The 24,492-nt window shown below is 37.9% G+C and overlaps 1 protein-coding gene across 5 annotated transcripts in view; it reads left to right on the forward strand.

The window, feature by feature from the left end:
- Positions 1–16,894, forward strand: part of CUNH14orf39 (chromosome unknown C14orf39 homolog) — a 31,902-nt gene extending 15,008 nt beyond the window's left edge. For all 5 annotated transcript variants that reach the window (XM_027702383.1, XM_027702379.1, XM_027702380.1 and 2 more), the window contains 12 exons: positions 389–431; positions 845–965; positions 2,141–2,235; positions 7,049–7,188; positions 7,643–7,722; positions 9,765–9,850; positions 9,938–10,005; positions 11,045–11,112; positions 12,744–12,883; positions 13,381–13,516; positions 14,933–14,990; positions 16,196–16,894. In XM_027702383.1, the coding sequence (XP_027558184.1) occupies positions 389–431; positions 845–965; positions 2,141–2,235; positions 7,049–7,188; positions 7,643–7,722; positions 9,765–9,850; positions 9,938–10,005; positions 11,045–11,112; positions 12,744–12,883; positions 13,381–13,516; positions 14,933–14,990; positions 16,196–16,398 (1,238 nt within the window). In that variant the 3' untranslated portion in view covers positions 16,399–16,894. The remainder of the gene's footprint in view (positions 1–388; positions 432–844; positions 966–2,140; positions 2,236–7,048; positions 7,189–7,642; positions 7,723–9,764; positions 9,851–9,937; positions 10,006–11,044; positions 11,113–12,743; positions 12,884–13,380; positions 13,517–14,932; positions 14,991–16,195) is intronic.
- Positions 16,895–24,492: the final 7,598 nt, after the last annotated feature.

Genomic DNA, 24,492 nt, shown 5'->3' on the forward strand with positions numbered 1-24,492 from the left:
CCTCTCATTTTCCACAGTTTCCTTTAAGCTAATAAAATATATTCTTTGTGTTACGCTATTTTTAGGAAAAAAATCTGTAGCAAAGAAAAATTTAGAGTGTATATAGTAATATTCCTTTCTCCAACCCCTAAATGTAATGGAGAGAGGTTTGTCGTTGGGCTTCTTGGGGTAAAAATGTTCTAAGAATCCTTTAGATCAAGGCTCTCAGAATTTTAAATTTAATTTTAGTATCTTTTTAGTGCCTGTTAATGGCATTACTGTTACACTGCAATTTCTGTTATTTATACTAAGTAAAGATAAGTGCTCCTGATCTATTAATTTATCTTGTATTTGTTGAGAAAATTAGGTTTGTTAATTAATGTTCTGAAATGAAATTTTATTTCTGCAGAGGCTGTTCCTTTTAAATCTGTAAACGATTGGACTGTACACATGTATCCTTTATTTGTAATGTTTATGCAGTTAGCAGGGAAAAAAGTTTATATTTACCTTTCACAACTTTCGATTAGAAAAGACTAATTATTTATATATTTATCTTTAGAGTGGCAGCATCAGCATTTCTCTGTGAGAAGATCAAAGGTCAAATAATACACTTCAGTTTAAATTTATGGGAGCATTTTCCAGAGAGAGAATAAAAAATTTAATAACATATCCAGGAAAATTCTTTGTTTGGGAGAAGGTTAATTGAAGTTAGATTTGAAGATTTGGCAAAGAAATGTAGATTTGTCAGAGCTTTCTGCACCTCTGGCATTTGCACTTAAGGCACAGAGGGCTCAGTGATCTGATGGTATCCCTTGCTAGAAAAAAAAATGCATGTTGTTCAAATATGTATTCCATAACATGAAAGTGCATCTTCGAAGCAAAAAACACAGGAAATGTTACATCTTGCCACTGTTGCTGCACAAGAATTTGTCAAACTGAAAAAAGAAGCAGAAGAATTAGAAATGAAGATTGGTTCTTTAAAAAAGGTAACTGTATTTTAATTTTATTTTCTAGAAATACACGTTATGCGGGTATACATGCTGCCATTATATTTTCTGAAACATAAAAAAAAAGTAGTGTATTTTCAAGCACACAGGCCAAGAGGATGATCCAGGCCTTATGTTTCTGTAGCATCACGTATGTCTTCTTAGAGAAGAGGGGTCCATGAATGTAAAGGCTCTCAAAGCTTGCTTTCTGTTGACCTCAGCCTATGCCAGAGTTCCTGCCAAGGCACTGTGTCACGAGGACTTTGGTGTTATCTCAAGAGAAGACACTTGAAAACAGTGCAGGGACACTCCTTAGTGAGCCCCAGGGCTTGAGGGTACAGCTTTCACAGGCCCTACTGGTTTTTAAGGGTTTGTGTTTAACTAAATATGCTTTATAACAAGAAAAATGGAAATTCCTGCTTTCCTTCTTTTTTTTCTTTTCTTTCCCCCCCCCCCAATAAATGTGTGGGTGTATAACCCTCAGAGGTAAAAACCGGCTGATTTTAGACAGGGGATCAATACAGTTCCACTGACTAGAAGAAGCACTGATTTCAAAGGGATGATCTTCAAAAAATAAAAGGGATTTTATCAGTGCAGCAGCTGGACCCAGGCCTCTGTAAAAGGTCTGTTCTAAGCCTCAGTAGCCCAATAGGCCAATTTTGTAAAGGTTTAGTTTTTTTTTTATAGCATTGCATCTGGGTGCTTTTACCTCTCTGGACCAGCTGATCAAGGACTCCATTTACTGCCTTGTGCTGATAGAAGCATGTTGTGCACAAGTGGTGTTTTCTGGTTTTATATTTAATATTTAGTGATCCTGTTCGACACTCACAGTTATAGACTAAAGTTCCCAATGTGGTGTGTGCTGTGTAAACATACAGTAAGAAGGGATGAGGTGAATTTGCCTATAGCTTTGAAGGAGACCATGTAAGGAGCTCCAGGTTCTGAACAGATGTGCAGTGCCCATGTTCCAAAACTTCCATGTTCGTTCCAGTTCTTACAGTAGGTCCAACAAAAAATATTTCCTCTCTTTAACCTTGTTTATTTCTTCAGAATGTCTTGCCTGCAAAAACTGCTACAGTGCAATGATTTGTTAGGTTTAGAAAACTTTTGTAGCACATAGCTGTAATATTTAAAATTTTGTCAATTTTTATGCTAATTCTTCTTTATCTTTTAAGAGACTTGAAGCGGCTACAGAAGATCAAGATAACTCTGAAATGATTGAAGGAAAAAATCAAAAAAGTCTCGAGAAACCAGAGGAGTTTAAAGAAAGGTACACTTCAAAATTATTTTTTTCCTTGCTTTTATTCTGAGTAGTATCTCAGCATTACACAAAGAGTGTTACAAAAGACAGATTGTTGCTAAAAATGGAGTGGCAAACTTCTCTAACCCTGATCATGTGATTTAATTATGCAATTTTAAAAGTTTTATGTTTCTGGGGATTAAGATGGTGGCAAATTTTGATTCTTGGAAGCTCAATGTATCAAAAAAATACTATTCTAAAGTATTTTGTAGAAACCTTTGCTCCTCAGCAACTCTGAGAAATCTGTGTGAGTAGTGTTACAAGTTTTGAGTGCAACTACAGTGACTGTGCAGTCAGAGATAAAATACATCAACTCTACTAAATGCATATTTGGGGAAAAGAGTCAGGGTTCCACAAGTCAGTTGTCTTCACCTCTGAACTACTTAAGAAATTTAACTCTTAATTTAGTTCTTAAAAACAAGCATGAGTGAAAGTTTCATAGACAGGATTAATGGCTTAGTAAATTAGTCAGCGATCATTTACAGCTGGGACTCACTTTAATTTGAGCTCAATTACAATGACTGAAAATCACCATCAGGACTATCTTGCACTTATCTGGAGTCCTTGTGAATGTTGAAACATCTCCCATTGAGCTGACACTTTTAGACCAAAATCCACTTTAAAGCCAAAATATGTCCAAAAGACTTTGTCTGAGTGATTTTATATCCTGGTGCACTTGAAAAAGAATCTTTTTGGGGCTTTAAACAGGGATTTAGTGGAATATGTCTGTAGAAATACATCATCCCTACAGGGATTTTTTAGTTCTTTAATATCTCCTTACCTACAAATCATACAGATGATTTTTTTTTAAGCCTTTACATGCATTCTACCTCCTTATGTAAGCTTTTATAATTGGCAAGAACATGGCAAAACAAGAAATCCCATTAGTTTTAAGACAAAGCAAAATAAAAGATGGGAAGCATTCCCTTTGAATTTTCAAAGAAACTCATGTGTGTCCAGTCTGCAGAGCAAAAAAAGCCAATTAGAGACTTATTATAAGAGGCAGAGGTCTGTGCTCTGGGTATGGAGGTGTAAGAATCCCTCAGACAGGCTCCTTGTAGAAAGGAATCCATAGGGTGCACTGCCAGACCTGCCATTTCTACATTTATCTCCCTGTCATGGAGCCTCCAGGTGCTTGTACCTCCACCTATAGCTGTGTCTGGATTGCACACAAGCAGATCTTTCTGGAGCTCTTACTGAAGCAGCAATTCCATGGGCTGCATCATGGATAGAAGGTGGCGTAAACCTTTTACACTACCCTAACTCACAGTGCCTTTTAATGTCCATGTATGCACTTCTGTGATATAGCAAATGTAGTCATACCAGAACCTGATTATTAATTAATGAGTTTTTCCTAGAGTAAATTTTAAAGGGGTTTGAGGATTTTTTTATGTCAAAGGTGTCCACAACATAAAGGCCTGTAGAAAATGGCATAAAACTCTTTTTAAAACCCCTATTTGACATTAATGTATTAAAAGAAGTCTTCACCAGAAAGCATTGAAGTAACCATTTAAGTAACTACTGATGTTAAAATGAGTGTATTATGAAGCTGTGAGCATAAACACTGTGAGGAAAAAAAACCAAATAGAAAATATATTGAGAAAATGAGATGTGAAATAAAACTTTTGCACACTCAAGGCAATGTACAAAAATACGACAGCAGAATGTAAGAGTGCCAAAGGCTGTAGTTTCTTGTGAGCTGTCCTGCAGTCACTACAAAGATACTACTGAGCAAAGAAATCTTTGTGAAGAGGAGATATCTTCATCTTCTGCCACAAAATAAGCAGAAAAAAAGGGAATTGTACTGTGAGTCTCCATAAACTGATCCAGACCAGCATGAAACCAGCAGCATCAGGGGAAAGAACTAAAGAGAGCAATGAAAGCACTGAGCAGAACAATGTACAAATTAATACCCATGAAATGCTTTAGAGGGCTACAAGACAAGAAACCAACTTGCAAGTCAATTAATAGGTGCTGATTTATTTGTTCTCCTTTGGGCAGGAGAATGGAAGTGGTAAATGTTCTTTTAAAAGGCCTGGAACATTTTAGTTGGAATCACTTACTGCTGGCCAGTCAGTTATTGGTAAGGTTGAGTGGAAAACACAGGTTCCTCTGCTCATACCAGCTGTTCTCTCTGATTTGTGGGCTTTCATAGTTCACCAGTTACACTGACAGTCATCACAGGTAAAATTTGCAAATCAAGAGTTCTCATCAGCCACCAAATAGGACTCAACTCTTTTGAAGCCCTAGTCTTGATTTCTCAATTAGAGATTAAATTTATTACATAGAAAGGCTGATATCTTGAAATATGCTACAGCATATATCATGTCCATTCTCTCTGCTTTTCTAAAATGTTTGAGAGAGCTTTAATTTCATTATTCTGCAATTCTGTATTTATTCTTTTTCCAATTTGGTCATATATTAATTCCACTTCTTATGTTCCAAGAGAGAGCTTTTTTCTAAAACTTCACATAGAAGATATTCCATGGCAGATTATTGCTGCTCTTTCAGTACCTTTGCATTACAAGAGATTAACTTCTACTGGTCAGAGAAAAAACTTGGTAATATAATTCTTGGAAAAGTACTTAAAAAGTTGTTTCAGGACTTCTAATGTAAACATATATGAAGAGGCAATCCTGTGCTCACCAAACCCCATAGGCAGTTATTAGTTACTAGTGATTTAAAGTTCTGCTTCCCAAAGGAATTGCTGGCATTCTCCTCATGAGAATACTGAACATGACTCCAGGAGAGTCCTGTAAATACCACAGGAATCAGGTGTGATTCTTCATATGTCTAATCAAATACACTTGATTCCTATAGTGAAAATGAAGTAATATTAATCTTTGGGCTTTGTTATACTACAATGAAGAAACTATTACTAAGAAAATACCACTTTATTTTGACTTAAGAATATCTATTTTTTTCTTTACACTTTAAAAAAGGTTCCCTGTTTTGCAGTATGGATCAAGATAAAGATTTTTTTATCTACTCAGATGTCTACTAACAATGAAGCAGAGAAAGAAGACAAATGCTCTTTCTTGCTACTGCAATTTGGACTGTTTTGAGCTTCAGTTTGCAGTTTGATTTTTCTTCCAGTGGTTATTAATTATGTCGGAGAAGATGCCCATGGTTTATTTTTCAACAGTGTTTTTGGGGAGGGAAGGGAGCAGCTGTATTGCATATGTATAAAGTTTACCTGCAGGCTCTGTTACTTAAGAAGTGCATATTTAAGAGCTGCTGAGTCTGGTTTGTAGCTGCCTTTGATACATTCTTCTGAATAGGTATGCGTTGTAGAAGAATATATTTTATGGAGAATATGGAGAATATATTTAATGGAGAGTAAATCTTTAGAAAGGTACAGTTGCCTGCTAGGCTTCACAGGAGCACATGGAAAGTGACTGCAACAACTTTTAGAAACACAACTTGGCATCCTAAGTTCTGTGAAAAAAAAACCACAAAACAAAAGAAAAAAAAACCCCAAACAACAAAAAACTCCACCCTTATTAGACTGTCTATGGCAGTCTAGCTGATGACCTCAACCACTGCAGCCTCGTTCCATTGATCTTTGAATGATGATTGTGGTAAAGTGGCCGAATAAGCCACTTTTGAACAAAGTGAAGCAGTTTTAGCCAGAGTTCTGTGCTTAGCTGTGTTTTGATTTCTCCTCGGTTTTGTGCTCCCTGCATCTGAATTTAAAGATGCACCAGCCGTATACACATCTTATTTCCTGTAATATTCATTCTTGACACAGGTTTATCTATAATCAATGTAACTAGAAGATACAATTTTTAAAAAAATCTTTAATATTCATAGGGGTTTTTTGATTGCTATGTTAGGTGGTATATGGTTTGTATGGTTTGTTAGGTCTCAGTCCAGCACAGCACCAGGTGTATACGTAACTACACGTGAAAATGGTCCTTTTCATCAGAGTTACTTGACTGAGGTGCATTCACAGGTGAGTTTAATGTGTTGTTAGGCCCATGTATCTTAACCAGTGCTTCTAGTTGGTATTTTTTATTAGTACTGCTGATTTTACTCCACATTGTCTTATAAAGAGCATCCTACATTTTATCCTTTTTTTGTTTATGGAACATTTCAAGAAGAACCAACAGACTGACTCAGTTCTTTATTTGTTCTGACCAGCATTGTTCAGTCAGTAACAGACCAGATGTTGTAGCTAGAAGCACAGAGGCACTAAGCAAGAATGCCAGAGAGAAAATAGAATAGAACTCATTATTTTAAAAAATGGTAAACGTTCCTGTGCCAAATAGCCACTTTACCCTTCATTGTTCTGCTAACCTCTGTCTTTCTCCACTGTAAAGGGCTATTTACCCTACACAGATAATTACCCCACAAGTGAAAACACTTGCTGCAGTTTTCTCTTTTGTGTATGTGTAGTGTGAGTATTCCAGACAATCTCAGAGAGAGAGAAAAAGTGTTTTTAAACGTGAAAATGTGATTTCAGAACTACAATAATGATGTACTTTATTCAAAGTGTCAAATTTCAAACTACTAATTCTTTTCTTTGATACTGACAAAATTTAAGTCATTAATGTTCTTATGATTGGCTTGTTACTACTTGGTGGTTTCTTTTTTTCAGTGATATTCTCTGTCTGATATTATTTAAAGAAAACCTCCATTTTTATCAGCTACTGGTGCTGAAAGTGGTAGAACCTCGCTGACAACAGCCAACTCACTTGGAAACTACACTTATTTGAAGCAGTTATATTTTATGGTTACTTTTCTTTTGCAACTTAATGATTTTAAATTTAATTCTGTTTAGGATGTTTGAAGAGCCTGAACACTCACCTTTGCCAAAAGAGAAACATGAGCGGTGCAAACCATTACCTGTCCTACACATTCCTCAGAAATTGGTCCAGTCTGTACACAGTATGAGATTCTCAAATCAACAACCAGAAACAGGTGCAGTGTGTTTAATGATTTCTCAGCCAGGATTTTGGATTATTTTTGTGTAAATGAATGGATAATGCACAATAACAAATCTAGTGAACTGCTCCTACTGTTACAGTTGAAGCCAGGTTTTCAGTGGAAGTTGGGTGCTCACCTGTCTTTATGTTCAGGAAATCTTCTATGTCTGGTTCCTCTCGTACCTATGCAATGAGTAAAGTAACATGACAGCTACACCTGATGCATGCTGCCAGAAAAATCTGAAACATACCTTTAGCACTGTTTGCATTAGTACAGGAAATCTTAACTGACTATTATTTGATTAATACTTTCATATTTTGTGATAATTTTCTTTTCGCTCTGTATTGAAAGGAAAATTTATCATCTTTGTTCCCAAGTTCAGTTTAACAATGCCATGCTTTGGATACTTAATCCTATTCACAATATTACATAATATTTGTTAATTTAGGGAGAGAAGAAAAAGAAAAACCAATGGAACTTCCAGTTGCCACTAGCAGTTCCTCCAATCTTGCAGAAAATTTGTCAGAGGTATGTAGCTCTCCCACTGGTAAAAACATGAGATTATATAATCTGGTTTATGTGGTGGTTTAAATTTAAAACACCTCAAACATGCCTCATGCTATAATATCTTACATGAAACCTTCCAATCCTGTAAACAGGGCACTAATCTTGGTAATCTGCTATTATTTGGTAATGACAACAAAAATCTTTCTTTGGTGCCTTTTCATTCTGAAAATATGTGTGTTCTTGCAAAGCATTCTCATGTCAAACTTGAGGTGCTCCACCTTTCCAACTGATTTTGTGTAATAGTTTTTAAAATTTAGAATAACCTTTGTAGATTCACTTGGTTTTATGTAGCAAATTTTTGGAGCTCTAAAGGAGGAACATAATCTTCTATTACTGATGACTTCTCAGCCAACTACTCCATAATGAAGGATTTCATAAAGGACTAAGTGTGCAGGATACTGTACAGGTGTGCCTACAGTTAATAGCTCAATTCTGAGGTTTAACCAGAGACAAAAATCTGGGCTGACAGGAATAAACCCACAAACAACCTTGCTTTGTACACTGCAGGAGCCCACAACTCCATTTTCTATCTCTCACCCGTAAGCACAGAGTTCATATGGCACTTTTATGAAATGGTGAAGTGTATTTGTATCTTAAATATTCAAACACAATCAACCAACCTAGAAACAAGTTGGAGGAACAGCTTGCACAGTTGTGAAAACCACTAATAGTCTCATAGAGAGCAAGGACATTGATAGGAGCAATAGATTGTTAAGGTATTGAAGGAGTACTCAGATAAGGGAAGGCCATAGGAGACAAAATAAATAGTTTGTGATTGTGTTTGCTGTGCAGAAGCTCGGGGTAGTTTCCACATCAAAACCTTCTTTCTAAGGGGCACCTCACTTGTTCTGTTTAAACCCAAATGTTATTGAACAATAAAAATCAAGCTAAAATTAAACAGAACCAGCTGTGATTTTCTTAAGAATTTCAAAGGAACTGAAGGACTGAAGTGAGGGAATCACTAAATGGTGTAGAGTGGAGCTTGTGGGAGAAGACAAAGTCTTCATAACATAAGACAACATGAAGGGCAGTGGCCAGGCTGAGTGGAACGAGGCCAGAAGAAATTTCAAGCAATTCTCATTTGTGACTGGCTGAGGGAGTTGGACATGACAAGGATGATGGAAGGGGCTGTTGCCAGGGTAATCTAGAGATGAGGCTGGAAATCTGGGACTTAGAATTGCACTTAGACAATACTGAGAAGCAGTAAGTCAAGGTTAAGAGAACTTTCAGAAAGGGTGATGACAACAAGGAAAAGAAGATGGAGTCTGAGGAAAAATAAGATTGGAAGAAAGGTTGCTATGCTTCAGAGAAGGTGTAAACTTCAAGTGCTGAGTGACAGATAATGCAGAACCAGCCCTTTAGTCCCCTATCCTGAACTGAATTCAGATTGATACATTTTGTAAGTTAAAAATAAACCAGAACTAGATGCTCCGTGTGAAATAGCGTGTTATCTGATGCAGAGGCATAGAACCCTGGTGCCACTCTGCCCTTAAGGCACAAAGACACCCTAGATATAAGAGTTAGGGCTTTTGATCTGATGAAAATCTGTGAGGTGGGAGCATTTCCGTGTTTTCTGCAGTTTTTCAATCCACACGTGAGATCGGTGCTGACTGAGACTGATGTACATGCTCACATTGGCCTTCAGTGGCAGAGACAGGCCTGGCCCAGCCCTTTTTGTGTTGAGAAGCAGCAGCAGCAAACCTGGATAAACTTTGTAAATTATATAACATTATTTGTGTCACAGAGAAGTTAATTATTCACATCTAGTGATCAGTGTTGTGACTAAGACTTTATAAAAAATTATAGAAGTGGTTTTGGGTATCATGCTGCCAAAATGTAGATAATGAAAATATAGGGAAAAAGGTAAGGTTTTTTTACATTGCCTGATTCTTAATTCCTGGTTAAAAGAAGGGATTTCCACAGTCTAAGAAGAAATTAAAGTGATACTGTTGATGTGACAATTTCATTTGCTGCCTTATTTGAATTTTTCTTTTGTCTTTTAGATGGTTATTGACACTGCAGGAACTAACAACCCACAAATTGCCCAAGTTCCACTAATAGCAAGCATACAAACCCCAGTGAAATTCAGGTAACTTAATAAAGTAGTTTTCATTCTTAAGGCTGAGTTTTTTGGAAATAATTCATATTTAGACAAACAATAATTTTTGTCTTTTAGAGTGACAAATCCACCAAGGCAGTTGACTTCCAGTCAGCAGCAGTTTGAGAGTAAAAATGCAGTAAAGGGTAAGGTACCACTGCAATTTCTTTTATAAGGCTGGATCATATAATTCTCTGGACCAAATTTTCATTCTGATGTTAAGAGGGCCACCATTTGTATTCCTTTCCCACTTTGTTTATTTAGTTCAAACTTTGAGTATAGCAGACAGGCAGATTCATTCTGCATTGACCATTGCCAATGAATGGAAGCTTCCAACAGCTCCTGTAAATTCATACTCTAGTCTCAAATTACTTGGATAAAATGAAATCCAGTCTCAAAATCTGCCCAGGAGGCATGAGAAAATACAAAGAAAAGGGGTATAATAAACCCAGTCATTTAGGAATCTGGAATCATCACATTTAAGATTTTTAATGACAAAAATTAACTGGAGAAAAACATACAGAATGTTTACAGAAACAAAACAGGGTAGTTAGAAACACACCTACAGTTTTCGAGATCACAAGGCACTGAACTTCAGTTTAAATTTTTTTTTCTGATTATACTACCAATTAAAATGCATGTAAAAGGTTATAGTCTATATTTTTTTATAAATAGGACACTACTTCTGTGTCCTGAAACAGTGTCCTTAACCACAGTGCCTGAGATGTTGCACGACCTGAAGCTTAGAGCAGAAAGTCTGATAAATTTCCCTCTCGTTTCTCATCCTCCTTTAAACACTTCATCACTGTCACACGGATGTGCTTTTTATATTGTTCCCACCTGGTTTCTATTGACTGGTATTTAGCACTCTCAGAGGGCAATAGCTGGATTAGACAAACACAGCACTCTCAGGGAACAATGGGTAGGTTTAGAGAACACACCAAACCACGTGAAGCAGCCCGAGAAATGCTCTGACAATAGTGAGTAAGTGGCAGAACAAGAGGTAATTATTATGGATGTAGCCACAAAGTGGGTGGTTATGAAAACCACAGTCAGAACACTTCCTCACCGATAGCAATGCCAACTTAGTAAACCTTCCTCAGGGATTCTTTCCCATAATGTAATTTTTATGTACCTGTTTAAAAAGCTGCTGCAATACAGGCAGTGCTGTCTTTTTTTGTGCAGCAAACCAAGAGGCCAAACGTGGTGATAAAGAAGCAGAGGAGCCCAAGGAATCTTCGCACATACCTCAAGTAAGCAAAGCATTTCTTATGTCATAAGTAATTAATTTATTTACAATAGTCAAAATATTTTGACATGTTTGAATCGGTTGGCAAGAGGTGAGTCTCAGAAATTGGCACAGTGACTCATTATAAGGCACACAACAGGTGAGGAGCCAACCAATACCCTCTGGTTGGTAATATAGTGATCATTGCTCTTGATCACATCAGTGTTCTGAGGGTTTTTTTGCTGCTTTAACAGCAGACCATTTAGGATGACCATCCTATGCACATCATATTTTTTGTATCAATTGGTGCATAACATTTTCATCAGTGTGAGCTGATGAAACATTAAAAAAGACTGCTTTTGAAACTTATTTATCACACAGAACTGTGATAAATAGGCTCAGTGCTGGCTCCATCAGCACTGCTTTTATCACCTATGCCTGGATGTGAGGTCAAGCTCACACAATATTCAAGTAATATTCAAGCCAGTTGTGTTGCACATATAGGTGATATCAAGATGTGGTTTAACACCCACCAGCAGCTGAGCACCACACAGCCACTTGCTTCCTGACCCCCACAGTGGAAAGGGGAACAGAGTCAGAAGGGTAAAAATGCAAAACCTTGTGGGTTGAGATAAAGACAATTTAATAGGTAAAGCAAAAGCTGTGCATCCTAGTGAAACAGAATAAGAAATTCAGTCGTTATGTCCTATCTACAGGCAGTTGTTTAGCCCTTTCCAGGAACAGAGGGCTTCATCACTCAGAACAGTTACTTGGGAAGGCAGATGTCATGACTCCAAACATTCCCCTCTTCCTCTTTCTTCCCCACAACTTTTATTGCTGAGCATGACATTACATGGTGTGCAGTACCTCTTTGGTCAGTTGGGGTCAGCTGTCCCAGCGTGTCCCCTCACAATTCCTTGTGCACCTCCAGCCCACTCACTGGTGGGAGAGGAACAGAAAAGACCTTGATGTTGTGTGAGCACTGCTCAGCAGTAACTAAAACATCCCTGAATAATTATCACTGTATCTCCTATGCCATCCACTGTGAAGGATATGATCTCTACCCCAGCCCAAACCAGCACACAGCTACAACTACCAGACAAGACCAAGTTTGAGATGCTCTTCATCCTCTGGTTGATTCACTACAGAAGGATGCCTGAAACCAACTGATGGAGAAGAAATATTTAAAATAATATTGAGTCTGGTGGAAATTGCTGCACAGAATCCAAGTGTACATTCTCATTTAACCTTTTCTGAGGAAGATGAAATATCTCAGTCAACCAAAATATATTCTGATGGTGATGTTCCTTTATCTCACTAGGGAGTATCAAGAGGATTCCAGTGTGACCTTAAACATTATGCTAAGACATACTGTAGAATTACATTTTTTATTGAAAATGTTAGTTCACAAGTTTCTTTATTTTTTGGATGAAAATTTTAACTCACAGGAAGTCCATTTTAAATTGGGTAAATTAAGGTTACAGTTCTAAGGATGGTGAATATGTCACTGTCAGCATTTTATTAAAATCCTTTTATTTTTCATGAGACATAACTAGACCTAAAGCATATAATAAACATATTTATAGGTAAATGGGCTAATGATATTTTGGGAAATTGTATACATTATAAACATTATTGTGTATTTCTTTTTAATAGGATGTACACACAAGTTTTAATCCAAATGAAGATAATCCTGACATAGTAGAAGAAAGTGCAGAACCATTTTTAAGAGCACCTAAAACACCTGACTTAAAGGGGAAGAAGATGCAATTCTCTGAAACACCTCCCTTTGACTTGTATGATTTCAGCTTTTATTTGATCTTGAGCAAAAAGCTGTATTGATGTTTATTGTATAAGCCTTTCTGCTGTTTTTGGAAGATACTATAGAAAGAATTTTCTAGAAAACTCATTTGAAAATATTCAGATTTTTTTTCCAATTTATTCTAGGCACTTACTAGGTTTTCTTATAATATCCTTTCCACTTGAAGCTGTTTGAAAGAGCAAGACTCTGCTTAGGAATATGAGACACATTGTCTTTTCCTGCAGTAATATTGGTACCTCTGACTTCTATCTTTAAATAGGTTGTTTTTGTTAGAAGGGTAGGGAATTGGTAAGAACACCACCTTTGCTTTGAAGTATTGTGTTACCTGTTCTGTGATGCAAAAAGAAATTATTGATGGAAGCTATGGGGACCTAAAAAGGTGAAAAAACAGAACAAGAGAAAAATAGAGCAAAAAAAGACATCATTACTTAGAAAACTATTAATATAGTTTATTCCTTTCTGTATTTACAGCATTCAGAATTTAGGCTGTGAAGAAGGAACATCAAAATCTCCTGCTTTCTTTTCTCTTATGAACTTCTCCCAGAAGTCACCTGGTTTTAACTTCTTTGGTTCTTCTGTGTTTGGGGCACAAAACTCATCTGATGAGGTAAAAATGATTACTTGTGAGCACCACATTTCCACAAAGCAAAATAAGTGAAGAAAACAGCACTGACAGTGAATGAGATTTTTCAGACTGGTTACCTTGTAGTAATTTTTTTTTTTAATATCTTGCTTAATTTTACTTTGTTATCCTTTGAAAATGCTTAATTCCTTTCCTGGCAATTCCCCCTATGATGACTTCTGACCAAGTATGAATCTTTCTCAGACGGATCTTGTGCAAATGTAGTGGTGATTTTATTTATCAAAAGGCTTCTGGTTCAGTGTTGCAGTGCAAAATTTAAGTTCTCTAGCAGAATTCCCAGCTCACATGCACATCCTGTGTGGTCTTGATGAAGTGAAGAACAGTGAGAAAGGAAGAAAGCACAATCTATTAAGGGCATTGAACAGCAAATATGGAATAGCTATATTTAAATGGAGGAGCTATGTAGGCAACTATTTGGAACAGGGAATGGAATCCAGGTCTTCATTTTCCTTGCAGATTCCCTAACTGGAGTGCTGCAGAGTCAATTTTCCTCTCCTGGGTTAACAGGGAGATAATTGGGGATCCAGGATGGATGTGTGTCAGTGCCTAGGACAGGGGTTAGGTACCACTTGGCAATGGAGATCCAAACCCAATTATGCAAATAAGGGATTTGAGCTCAGGTATCTCCTGTTTCAGAGGTTGGAAGCTGAAACAGGGGTGAGGGAAAGCACCATTCCATTTTGTGTTTGGCAAGATACATGTTGTTGGTATCTTGTAGAATGAGCTGTGTGTAGGAGAGAACACACTGGTGAGTGGTTTGTGAATTGTTGAGGAATGAGGTGGATATTAAGTCATGCAGTGCTGTTAGAACCCACATTATTTTGTGCCTGTTCAGTGACAGAAACTAAGAATTATCAAACTGTACCAAAGGTGGGATTCTCTGACGTTAGATGGGAGTTTTGAAGGACTTCAGCATCTATTTTAAATGTAGTGTAAGAAGTCTCCTCAAGAGTGACAAGTGATTACCCCGCTACTCTTTCTGGCAATGGCAGGTCCTACTCAGTAGGAACTAATTGTGTTGTTGCTTAGAGGTTTTCTAAAATGTCACAGAATTAAATAATTTTGGGTTTTTTTCAGTTTAAACAACAGCAGTAAGCCAGATCCTCTTTTGGACAGCTATCAATCAGATGTGGGGTTTTTTCTAGGAGAATGGAGGGAGTGTGTTTGCAGATATGTGCAACTATAATGAAATCTATCTGATCAAAGAGTTTCCTTTGCAACTTTAGGGACTGATATACACCTTTGTATACAGATTTTGTGAAGGCTGCTAACACTGAGACAGTGTCTTTCTCACCAAAAGCAAAAGAACATATTACATACATTAGAGCTTATCCGTTGCCTTTCTCATTTGTTAAATAGAATGTTTGTTTACATTTTCAGGCAGAGGAAAATTTTTCTGTGGGAAACCTGAACACTCAGTCCCCACACAAAGATATTGGTAAGTTTGAAACTCAGATGTGCTTGTGTAGACCAGCTGTCTTCTGCTTGTGTTTATGTGACTGCCAAGCTCATGATCCTGCTTAGCAGAGCACCTTTGTTTGTCTTGAAAGGACAGTCAGGTGTGATAATGTAGCTCAGTGGTTTATTGTGCTCATTTGTGTTTAGATGAGCTTAAATCTTTCCTTGCACGTTTGGCTTCCAATGTCTGAGACACCATGGGAAAAAAAAGAGGTATGAGAAAGAAAGAAATAGCAGTAGTGGCAGGTGTGTTTGAAGCAAACTGAGAGGACCTGTGAGGGAGAAGAAAAATTCAACTCTCAAAGCTTTTTCACAGATAAAAAGAACAGTTATTTTAATGTAAAAAGCTGTAGTACTTGGTAAATAGTACTTTAACTTAAAGATACCAGCTTAGAGTTGGAAAGAGTACATCTGCTTGGGGTTTGTTTCCTCCCCCAACTAAAATGAAAATAAAGTTTCCATTTGATTGAAGAAATCTCAATAGTAAACTAACTTTCATTGGTGTAAACCGTTGAAAGTACACAATGTAAAAATGGCACAAGAGAGCAGAATCAGACTTAATACACAGTATCTTTCACTCAGTATGAGTGAGCCACAGACATTTGCATGATCTGTGTGAAGTCCTGGATTTTCTGAAAGGAAAAGCCAATTTTTCGTTATATCAATAGGACCAAAACTTCTGATCAAGCACTTCCCTGAAGGGAACTGTAATCTAATCTTTTTCTTTTGAGGTGCTGCAAGAGCAAAGCTACTTTTTTTTTAAAATTGGATGAGTATAGAATATAAGGGTTTATGCATATGTATCTGTTGTTAAGTGTGAATTCTGCGCTACTAAATAAAAACTCAAGTGTTTTTCTCTCAGCAGCTTTGTTTTCCCAAGTATTTCAGTGATTGATCACACTGTTCTCTAAAGAAACACTTTTGTGGATTCTGTTTACAAAGACCTCTGTTTCTCTGTTGCAGAATATATCATGCACAAGTGTTTTGTTGTTCTAAATCATTCGAGCACTTCACACTTCCTTCGATGTAGATTCTAATAATGACCTCCACAAATAAACACACAACTGTACATTGATGCTCAGCAGGACGTTGGGCATAATATGTTATTAAAGAAACATATGCTGAATGCAGTATTCTCTCAGTAAGATTTAATCTAATAATAAATATAATGTGTATTCCATATAGGGAGCTTGTTTGGGAAACCTGAAAGTGAGGATGCATTTGCCTTTCCCTTTGCCTCAGAATCGACTTCTCATGCATTTGGAGATGGAAAAGATGACTTTAGTTTTCCATTTGCATTTGGACAGGATCAGAGATCATCACAGTCTCCTTCTATGAAAGGTTTTCATTCTTCCTTACAAAATACAAAGCAATTTACACTCTTTTGAATACCTTTGACTTCCTTTTAAATTCTTTTCCTTCTTAGCCTTGACAAATGTTTTCAGTTTCTGAAGTTAAAGTACAAAGCATTTCATCTTCTCCTTTCATTTCTGTAAGAAATAATGTAAGAATACATTATTGTAGTTGCTGCAAGAACGTGTGCTCATCAACCACACACACTTTGAGATGCAGATTTATTTTTCCTATTTATTTTCTAAAGGTGTTTTTTTCATAAAATGTTATGATATGCTCTTGCCAAATTGGCACTTAGAAGCAGCAGAAATATCATTTTACAGTAGTGAGTTAATTCAATACCTGTGTGAGAGCATCTAAACATCTAGATGACTACTTTCAGCCTCTGATGTGAACTAAATTACTTGTGTTAGTAAGAGTGACTGTTTATTGTAGCAGTAAAAGCTGAATTTGAGTTAAAGACACTGTTTTGAGTATTCTGTGTGTAACAGCTGATTTATAATTTTGAAATAAACATTTTTGTTAATTTTATGTAAAGTTTTGTAGGTATTTCTTAATATCTGGAGCAAAACAATATTGCAATTGTGATACTTCACATTTCAAATTCTGTCTTTCCACTCAACATACTGAAAGCAAATTTTTTCCTCTTTATCTAGTGTCTTTCAAAAAAAGGCAGAGACAGTTCCCAAAGTCTAACTGTGGTCAGCACAAGTGTATCCCTCAGCTCTCCACAAATGCCTTTCCTTATGGAAAGAATGGCTTTTAAGACAATAACAGAGTTACTCAGCAGGGAATTCTGACTGTTCTGAGCCAGCACAGCCCTGTGCCCTGTGAATCCCTCAGAACCATCTTCTCTAGAACCACAACTTCCACATTTATGGCCTTTGAAGGAAAAACCAGATCACTTTGGAGATATTTTTTTTCTGTTACATGTGAAGCATAGGTTACTAATTTTTGATACTCTTCATGAATTTATGAGGGAATTGGGTTTCTCAGTCATTTACTATGAAGCAAACACCCTGCCTGACAGCAGGCAAGCAAAATAGAAGACCACATCATTCAGCAGATTTCACAGAAGACATTGCAAATGCACAAACTAGTTAGGAGGGCACATAGACTGAGTGGAACAAGTGGACTAAAAGCATCCTGTCCATAGAATCTGCACAGTCTGACAAAAAATGTCAGCAATGTCCAAAGGGGAGTAGAGTCCCTTTTCCCTCTGCTCGCCTGCAAAGCCCTAAATGACCAGAAGCTTGGTTATCTATGCCACTATTCTTTTCTGCCAAGCTCCTAAATGTCTCAGGACTATTTTTGTAACACCCAGATTTTCTTAAGTACTAGTGCCTAGAGATTTGTGAAAGTTGGATTTTTTTTTTTTTAATGGAGATGAATCAGAAAGTTTTAGTGAAGTCCTGCTGAAGTTCAGGTAATAAGAAGTGAGACTCAGATTTTCTAATCTGGCAATCTGAAAAACATAAGGGAGAGGTAAGTTTGAGGCTGTGTAATTTGGGGCTGAAGCTTTCTTTCCCCTCTCCTGATGGATTCTGTCATCCATGTCTCTGACATTAAAGCCCAGAAACCAAGGCTGCAGGCTGAAGTGGCAGAAACCATAGTTCTAGGTCTTGGTGGATGTTTACTGACAGAAATTGGATAGGCTGATTAATAACTTAAAAGAGAAAGCTGCTGAAAAAGAGCTCTGGAAGAAGCAACCACTCAGCATTTGGGATACTTTACTGAGGTCTAAGAGCATGAACTGCTAATAAACACACACTGAGGTTTTTTTCATTAGTGTCAGTCAAATCCTGTCTTAAAATGGTCCCTTGTTGGCCTGTAAAATCAATAGCAGTCCTGTTGCTGGATTGCTGACACAGGACGTATCTCACTCACCAACGTCATTTTGGTTCGTCCCTTACACACACACCTGACTGCATCCACCTCGGGTCTGAAAGCTGTGTAGGCAGAGATTCTCTTGTCAGTGCAGTGAGAGCTGCTTGAGAGCAAAATTCCAGGTATTCCAGGTATTCCACACGTGACTACAGCTGAGCTGGAGACCAGGAACCTCCAGCAGCGCCGTGGCAGTGGCAGCTGGGAGCTGTAATCTCCTAAAAGCAGTGCAGCTGTCAGCAAGGTGGCAATGGGGTTATGCTGTGCCCTTGTGCTGTGAATCCTTGGAGTGGGGGTTGCCTTTTTTTTTTCTGTCCTTGTATTGCACCTCATGAAACAGAGCTCAGGTTCACAACTGAGCCCTAAGGTACTAACAGCAAAAAAACTCTCTTCAATAAGCAGAGAAGGGATTTGGCTTTGAATCTTGTATGAGTATCCTCCTCAGAAGGAAAATGTTTGTTCAGGGCCCTGACATATTTACTGTTCCACTTAAGTTTTTAATGAAGTTTTTGGCAGAAAACGACTTCACTTGAAAAATTCCTTGTACAAGGTAGTGTACCACCCTGCATTAGGTTAAATAAATATTTATAACAAATATTTTATGTCACCAAATTGTGAGGAAATAAAATGATATTTGAATAAATCGGTTTTTGAATTTGTTGAGTAAAATGTTTGAAGAGTGATTACTGACATTCACACTCCCACCTGCTGCTGTGATGAGACAGGCACTGATGCCTCAGTTTTGTTTCTCCCTCAGAAATAATAGCTGTATGGAGATGTTATTTTTCTGATCAGAAATCACACAGACAGCATGTCTCCACATATGCCTTGTTGTGCAAAGTGGTCTTCCACTAAAAAAAAAAAACATTATAATTTGTAAAGTAACATAACACCTCGTCTGGAGCACCATCTACTATTTTACGGTTAGTTTTACTGATGCATAAATGTAAAGCATGTTTATGAACAGTTGGGGGTATTTGGCTAACAAATAAGCAACAGCTGGATAAGTTTGGTGCTCAAAAATTCATGTAGCAACTATGAGATAAAGACTGATGTAATGACTTCCAGCAGTTTTGGGATATGAGATTTATCATCATGGAATGCTCTTTTATGGCTTCGCCCGCCACTTTCAACAGGAAATTAAGACTTCCAGCAAACTGTTCACACTCAAAAATAAAATTTTATGTTAAGAGCAATTTATGAATTTTCTGTAACTTCAGTCCGAGTCTATCAGTATAAAGTGCATATGCCCAGCATAACACTCTGCAGGACAAATTTTGTTGTGCTGTTATATGTAATATTTAAGGTGATAAAACCACAAGAGTTATTCACATTTTATGTCAGAAACAATGCTCAGTATTCAAGTATGAGTCGGGCATCTGAGAGTGTTAAAATTGGCTTTTTCCCATATTAAATTGTCAGTGATACGTTGTGTGAATACTTTGAGGGGGAAAAAAAGCATATGGCATGACACTGTAGACTCGTCTGATTGTTCAATGATTTTATGTGTAATATAATAAGAGCAACCAGAATTCTGGACTGGAAAAACTGCAGTGACAAAAGTGGTACAAAATTGGAGTTACAACCTGCAGGGTTGATTAGATAACATTAAAAGTAAGTAATGGCTCTGTTTCTGTGTTCAGATTATTAATAGGATGCAAAAAATATCACCTGTATTCTAAACATTAACAATTAATGAAAACTTAATTTAAAAAAAAAAAGTTTCAGTGGTTTACAGCCCTAGTTGCAGCCTTTCCACACAGTTCAAGATAATTAGTTCATTGAACCTCATTGTGCATTGTGCCTCCCTAGTCTGGGCCCTATGCAAAGAAAAAATATCAATTTAATTTTTCATTTCAAGACTATGAACGTAATTAAAACTTCACGTTGGAAGTACAGGGGCACCTCTGCCTGTGCATGGGTAACATGCAGGCTTTGGGGGCAGGGGCAGAAGAATCCTTGCATCCCAAGAAAACAATCTTACACTATGGCATTAGTACGTTTAAGCATTTCAAGGAAATAAGCTTTAAGTGCTACATATTGTAACAGATTGGAATGTGTAGACTTACAGTATTAGATGGTTGTAATCCCCCCAGTGCAAGGCTGATTGCAAGGGTAGCAAGAGTTGGCTAATCCTTTTCGGCCAATGGCATAAAAAAAGGATTAGTTTTTCATTTACTGCAACTGAGTGGGTCATTAGGATCCAAAGACACTAATGAGCCTGAACAGGCAATTGGATTCTGGTTTCAAAGTTATGGGCTAGTTTCAAAGGGGATTGACTGTGTCTTTTAATGATTTAAAACATGATGTTTCGGTGACCTTTTGGCTGAAAAAAATGAATGAAGGATATAACCATGGAACACAAACCTGGAATGTTGACTTTTTTTCCTCCTGAAACTTGAGTTGTTGCCAGATTCATTGCCTTAGAGGCTGAATGGCTCATTTAGAAATATCTCTGTTGCCTTGCTTTTATGTTCTGCTCTTGATGTCTCCAGAGTTGACACAAGTCACATGCAATCAAGTCTGTGTTCCTGGTGGACAGGCACTGTCCTAATATCCTCTGACTCACACCCAGGTTGTTTGCAGCTCAGCAGTTCTGCTTCCAGACACATCACTTTGTGTTCTGATGCCAACATCTTGCTGAGAAATTGCCTCTTGGCACGTTGTTTCTTGAATCCTGTACCTTGCTTGATTTGATGTGAAGATGATGCTCTTTTTAGCACTTGCAACACGTTACCATTGGAAAGGTATATTTTTTTCCCCCACCTTGCTACATCCTAGATTTTCTTCTTTCCAGGAATCACTTGAATTCAGCAATAATGGGTAGCTTGCGTTTTGTTTCATTCAAATCAAGCGAAGCTGCCAGAAGGGTATGAAGGAAATATCAAAGGATGGACATTCCCATGTTAATAAAATGTTTAGACACATGCAAAAGGCAAATACTTTGACTGTTAGGACTCCCCAGGAGAAGTAGTGTCAAATGTTTTAATGGTATGAACTTAATTTTCTGTATCACACCACAGTCCACAAAGCAGCCACAAAATTATTTCACACAGCAGAGTAGTTACTCAATAATCCTTTAAGACTTGGGCTGGGGAAAATCAGGGAAAGAAGAACTAATGTGGAAAAAAAAGTTCTTGCTAGTGGGGAACCAGCTGTTCTGTCTGGTGGGAAGCTTGGAAGCTGACAGTCCACACTGAAACTCAGTTTGGAGCTTGCAGTTCTTGTCTGCTCCCTTCTGCCAGAGCAGGACTGCCTTGAGCTGAGCTCTTGCTGCTTTTCTCTTTTTCTCGAGGCACATGTGTGGCACGTTTTAACTATTTCCACAAAATGCATGATGCTGTGGTCAGGGATAGTGCTCACTGCCACAGCTGCAAAGGACTTATGTCCCGAAGTTATGGGTACCAGAAGTGGTTTTAAATGTTTCTTAATGTGCTGGTTTAAAAGTTGACCAGCAGGGGAAATGAACTCAATTCAAAAGAGAGATTTATAAGTTAGAATAACAATTTATTAAAATAATACAATAAGTACAACTATACAGACAGATAATTGGTTTTAACCCGCAAAACCCAAATGTATAACCCAGCACCCTGGGGTATGAACAAAAGTGGTGTACCTTGGCCCCCCCCGAGTCCAAAGTAAAGAGAGAGGGGACAAAAAAACCTGCTGGTGGGAGAGCTGTTGCAGTCTGGTCAGAAGTGGTGATTGCAGTCCAGTTGAGGGTGGTGGTCTCAGTCTGGTTGAGAGCGGTGGTCTGCAGTCTTCCTCTGGATCCCACGAGAGAGGAAAGGTTCCGAAACTCCCAGTTTCTATATTCTCCAGTTCAGGCGGGAGTGCTCAGTCTCTCCCTCAGAGCAGGGAATTCCATAAAAGGGTATCAGAGCGGGGAATTCCATAAAAGGATATGAGGACAAGAACATCTTCCCACCTCACAGGCCTCTACTGACAACAGTTTTTGGGAAATGGCATGGAAGGCTATAGAATACACAGTTTTGGGTTACACCCATCCAGTGATGAATTGGTCCCAGTCGTTCTAACCAGGACACTTAACAATCACAGAATTGCCAAGCCTCTGAAGCACTCCAGGTGTTACCCATATAGGACTGATGTGCACCACAATTTTAAATCATGCCACATGTGCTTGCAAGTGTCACTGGACACAGTACTGCAAGGTGATTTTTCTTCCTTGGGAATCTTTCCCTGAATACTTCACCAGCCATGTATCTCACTGTTACATACAGTGAAGGAGTAATCATAGGCAATTGCCTGTATATTTTTCTCCCTCACAGTTGGAAGAGGCTCTTGGATAATCTGCCAGTTGTTACCAACACGATCTGAGTGGTGAGAAGTTAAACCAAAGCCCTGCTCATTGCACACCCATTGCTGCCACTGCTGCTGTTTTGTTTTCATCTTGACCTAATACTTGTGACTCATCATCAGAGACCAAAGAGCAGTAGAGTTCTGCCAAAAGAAAAAAAAAAGATGTAAATTATAAATTATGTGGAAACTAACGCTGAACTTCAGAGTTGCTTTTAAACTCAGGTTGGTCATCCAGCCAGAGCACTTAAAAGAAGCTGGTTCTTTGAAGTAGGTCATGACTTCATGTAAACTTCCACTTTACCTTGGATTGTGCTCTTCCCAGATATCCAAAATATAGACTTTTTTTTTTTTTTTTACTGGCACAGGAGAAGCATTCTGATAGCAAAAACAGGGAAATAACTGTTGGGTATATTTTTCTGCTTTAGGCAAACTTCATAGACCTGAGAGCTTTGAGAGTGGTCCTCTCCTAGGGGGCCTGGGGGCCTGATGTTGCTGCATAAGTTTGTAATTCTTGTTGGCCAAATGAGAATTGACAAATATTTGGTGCCACATATGATGAGGTTGTAGTGTTGTTATCATTTGCATACAGAGTGGTATCAAAATTACCTATTTTACTGACAATTTTCTGAAGAATTGTTAAAGCAAATAATTTTGTGGTCAGAAGAGATCAATTTTCCAGATTTTTGTTTTAAACAGCCTTGAGATGTTCTTGTTGCTTATCAATAGGACACTTGGATCACTTGTTGCATTGGAATTATAGACCAGCCTTGGGTGAGTGTTGCCACATCATCAGAGTCATTAAGTATCTCACAATCCTCAGTAATGTAACAAGGAACTGAGTTTGGGGTCAGATTGTTGAGGGACACTGGATTATTGTAAATTTCCCACAGGTCTACAAGCAGGAATATTAGCTCAGATCTTCTGAAGCTCTTGCTGCTGCCTGAACCATCTCTGGGTGTGTAAAGCACATTTATCTTCAAGACTGTCAATAGCAATATTTCCATCATCTGTGCATTCACATAAAAGAGTTAAAAGTATTAATGGTAGTCAAGAAGAGTTTTGTGGTAGCATCAAGGGACCATAAGGGTTTATTTTCTGAAGAATTGGAAATATTGCATCAGAATGATGAGATACAGATAAAATCTCCTTGTCCATGAAGAATCTGTGGGTTTGGCCTGAAGTCCATGCGCTGTCAGTGTCACTATCCTAACCAGGATTTCCTGGGTATGGAAGATCCACACATGCTGTCTGCTCATGTCCCTGCGCTGATTTGGGAAGGAGGCACAGATGTTAAAAAGCTGAAAAATTCCCATGTTGCCAAAATTTCCTCGGCATTTGTGCATCTCTGTGATCCACAGCAGAAGCAGAGGGTTGAGACACAAGGCTTTTTTTGATCTGCAAATGCCACATTCGCAGCAGCGTGAGGCTGGCAGCAGCATATGCCACCCCGCACGTTTGTCACAGCTCACTCACATGTGGCAGTGTCAATGTTTTAACAGAGAACATCACAAAACCAAACCAAAACAAACAAAAAAATGGTGCTCCTGTGGATACTGTATGTATTTCAGTTTCCTCTGCTGAGTTTTATCTGAGCTGACACTACTGGAATAAAGTAGATTGTCAAAGGCTGGGCAGAATGGTTTTATCTTTTGCAAGTATTGGCATAAAGTAAAATAATGATTTGAATTTCTGTTTTCTGTCTTTTGTGGCTTATTCTGTCAGCTATGGTGATGCTTTTGACAAGGGAGTGCTGCTGGGTTAGTGATTTCTTCCAGAGCTTCAGAAATAGTTAAGTTATCTGTTATTATCATCATATCAAGACTGACAGTTGACGGTCAACGCTTATATATTGTCTTTGTAAATTACAAAACAAAGGAGCAGAAAAATGCGTCTCTCCGCTTTTATAAAGTTCATTCCATGGGATT

The sequence above is a fragment of the Neopelma chrysocephalum genome, unplaced genomic scaffold (assembly GCF_003984885.1).
Source record: "Neopelma chrysocephalum unplaced genomic scaffold, ASM398488v2 Primary Assembly neopelma1_183, whole genome shotgun sequence".
NCBI lineage: Eukaryota > Metazoa > Chordata > Aves > Passeriformes > Pipridae > Neopelma > Neopelma chrysocephalum.